Raw genomic sequence first — 4,032 nt, 5'->3', positions numbered from 1 at the left:
CAAAGAGATTATATCAATCTGAAAAGACGGCAACAGCGATGAGATGGCATGCAGAACATACTCAGAAAGAAGGCGAGATCAATCATCCCTCTGATGCAAAAGCGTGGAAACACTTGAATTCGGTGTACCCTGATTTTGCAAGCAACCCCAGCAAAGTTTATCTTGGGCTCTGCACAGATGGATTTAGTCCATTTGGAATGTCTGGAAGACAATATTCGCTTTGGCCAGTCTTCTTGACGCCATACAACCTTCCACCAGAGATGTGTATGGAAAAGGAATTGCTTTTCATGAGTATATTGATACCTGGGCCAAAACATCCAAAGAGGTCCCTTGATGTTTTTCTACAGCCTTTGATAGAAGAATTGAAGGAATTATGGTCAACAGGCGTGCATACATATGATTGTTCAACGAGAACAAACTTTACAACGCGAGCAGTTCTTTTGTGGACCATTAGTGACTTTCCTGCATACGGGATGTTGTCAGGTTGGACGACGCATGGAAGGCTATCTTGTCCTTATTGTATGGGAAGCACAGACGCGTTTCAGCTGAAGAATGGTAGGAAGACTTCCTGGTTTGATTGTCATCGAAGATTTCTTCCAATTAACCATCCATACCGAAGGAACAAGAAATTGTTTCGGTCAAAAAGGGTTGTACGAGACGCCGCTCCACCATATTTATCTGGAGAGGAAATCGAGAAGGATATTGATTACTATGGTGGACAAGACACAGTCAAGAAAGACGGTAATTGGCATACTACTGTAAATATGTCTGCTGGTTACGGGACACAGCATAATTGGCACAAGAAGAGTATATTTTGGGAACTTCCATATTGGAAATATCTACTTCTACGCTACAATCTTGATGTGATGCATATAGAGAAGAACTTCTTTGACAACATCATCAATATATTGTTGAACGTCCTCGGGAAGACAAAAGATAACAAGAACTCAAGGTTGGATTTGCCTACATTATGTTCTAGGATTGAGCTGCATATTAGAAACGATGGGAAAATTCCGGTTCCCATTTTCAGATTGTCAACAGAAGCAAAAGCAGCGTTGTTCAAGTGGGTGGCATCAGATGTGAAGTTTTCTGATGGATATGTTTCAAATCTATCAAGATTTGTTGATCAGCAGGGATAAAAGTTTTCAGGGATGACTGTCATGTGTTTATGCAACGACTTCTACCATTTTCATTTGCGGAGTTGCTTCCAAAAAATGTTCACAAGACACTTGCAGGTAACAAATAAAGTTATTATTACTTCTTGTTGGAAAAAAACTTATAAAAAATATCTTACGTTGGCTTGTACATTTGTAGGCATCGGAAAATATACTCAGAATCAAAAAATATAAAAAGTATCTTACATATGAGGCTCAGGAAAAACGTCCACGTCAGCCTGAAAAATCGTCCAATAGGAAGATTATTTTTTGTCACGTCACACACAGATCAAAGTATTATTGGGCTTCTTTCTTTTGTTTTACGAGCCCGCATGTTAATCTGAATGGCCCAAAAAGCCCATTTCCGTTTGCTCTTCCTCTTCTTCGTTTCCGTTTGACGATGTGAAAATATAAATAACTCTTCGGCTCTTAAGCACTCCGACCACCGCATGTGTAACGTCATCCGCTTTACATCTCCTTTAATCTTAACACTAGATTTTCACCCGCCCTTAAAAGGGCGGGTATATTCTTTGTTTTACATTTTTGTTGAAATTTAATTTTTATATTTGTATTTTTAGTCATATATATGTTTTTCTTTGTATAATATTTATCTTAAATGATTAATAAGAGATTTTAATCAATACTATTAAAATAGTTGGAACACACCTATATCAATAGGTCATGTTAATGTTTTAATAGTATTGATAACATTTATTAAATATTTTTAATCGAATAACCTATTTAAAACCCGTTAAACTAAATGAGTTTATATGAATATTTATTTCTATTAAAACCGTTAAACCCTATTTTAACATCCTGCTTTTTGTTAATTGATAAACTTAATGTCTATGTAAAATATTTAAAATTTGAATAAATTAATATCTGGTTGAATAAATCCTAATTTTTTGGGTGAGATGTAAGTTAAAATTAGTTAAAATAATTAAATATACCAAATTTTATTATTGTTAAATATTATATTTTCTTTCGTAATATTAAAGGTGAAAATACAAAATGAAACTACTATAAGTGTTTTATTTTGTATTTCTTAACAAATATAAAGGGTCTATGATATAAAAATTTAATTTTATACTTCTTAACCGATATTATAAGCAATAATTTGCATACCATTATAGAAAGATATGTCAATACTGTAACTGTATACATAATTATATAAAATAATGTGTTCTATTAATCAAATAAAATGTTAAAATTCTAAAAAGAAAAAAAAGGTTCAGATTATCCAATAACACACAAAAAAAAATTAGGTAGAATACTGTTGAAAGGAAGTAAACGTAATTTTGATATAAACCCAATAGAAAAGAATAATTATTATCATTTATATAACAGTTACCTAATATAAATATTAGAAAGAAATGGTGTGGTTACAAAATTCATGTTTTGACCAATAGAAGGTTGTTATGGAAATACAGTTTTAATTTCAATGCGGTTAAAAAGTATTATGTTTTATTTTTTTAGATTTGATAACATAGACAAATAATTGTTAGACTCAACTGTTATCAATTGGACATGTTCCTAATTGAATAGTATTGACTAGATATTGACCCGCCCTCAAGAGGGCGGATATATTTTTTATTTTTAAAATTTTTGTCTAATATAATTTATATGTTTGTGTGTTTGTATAATCATATTTTGTATGATATGAATTTAATAGAATAGATAATTTTTGTAAATATATTAAATAAATCAAGTTTCATAAGTATGTACTTGTGTCTTTCCTTGTATCATATTTGTGTTTTTATCTGTGATAATATTTGCGTAATTTTTTTTAAAGTATTTTGATAATTGTCTTGAATTTGTTATATTGTTAAACTATACATTTGTGCCATAGTCTTTTAACACATTAATATGGTACTTTATTTTCAGTTCAAACAGTATTTTTTTTAAAAAAAATAACAAAATATTGTTACAATTTTGTTTAGTAATAAAACAGTAATAAATAAAAAGATTAAATAAAAAAAATGTTTTTCATAAAATTAGAATTATTTAAATTCATATATAATTATAATTACATTATTATTACACATAATATTGCACATAATAATTTGTATAGCAATTAAAAATGGGTTATGCAAATCAAAGTCCATGGCCCAATTTTAATGGGTTTCGTAAAAATTTAATTTTACATTTTGTTTTACATTTTTTGTTTTACATTTTTTGTTTTACATATTTTGTATGGGTATATTTTTGTTTTACATTTTTTTAGAAATTTAATTTTCATTTTTGTGTTTCTATTTGTAATTATATTTGTGTTTTTCTTTGTAATATTTGTGTATAAATCTTAATTATAATATGTTTCATTAAAAAATAGCAATTTAAAGTGCCCATAGAAATACACACTGCAAGCGTTGAACAATATGTGTGGTCAGTGTTTTGAAATTCGATCCGGATCCGCGGTCGAACTGGTAAACCCAGTGACCTAAAATAAATTCGGTTTGGATTTTGTGAAAAGAAACAATATTTAAAAAACTAACAAAACCCGCAAAAAACCTAGAATCCGGTTATTAATTGAACCACTGGTTAAACCAATTGATAACTTTTACTTTTTTTTTATAATTTTAATTATGTTTTTAAATCTGTTTTGTATACTTTTTAATTAAGAAATTAGGTTTTTTAGTTTTGTTATCGACAATTTTACTAATGATGTTTTATTTTTGGTTTATTTTGATTTGAAGTTTAGTTTTGTTATTCACAATAGACGTACAAATATTTATGAAAATTTAAGTTTTGATATTTTTTGTTAGATGTCATAAATCTTAACTTGTTGTAATTTTTTTTTAAATAATCTAAACTATTTTTGATATTTTATATGTCAAATGAAATTAAATATATAAAAACTAAAATTAATTATTTACTAAAT

The 4,032-nt window shown here is 28.7% G+C and overlaps 1 protein-coding gene across 1 annotated transcript; it reads left to right on the top strand.

The window, feature by feature from the left end:
- Positions 1-38: 38 nt before the first annotated feature.
- LOC106338543 lies at positions 39-1,139 on the top strand. Its single transcript, XM_013777498.1, has one exon. It carries the CDS (start codon positions 39-41, stop codon positions 1,137-1,139), a length of 1,101 nt encoding a protein of 366 aa, XP_013632952.1.
- Positions 1,140-4,032: the final 2,893 nt, after the last annotated feature.

Source organism: Brassica oleracea, chromosome C4 (assembly GCF_000695525.1).
Source record: "Brassica oleracea var. oleracea cultivar TO1000 chromosome C4, BOL, whole genome shotgun sequence".
Lineage (NCBI taxonomy): Eukaryota > Viridiplantae > Streptophyta > Magnoliopsida > Brassicales > Brassicaceae > Brassica > Brassica oleracea.
The sequence above is the reverse complement of the archived record's forward strand: the minus strand, read 5'-3'. Positions and strand labels throughout refer to the sequence as shown.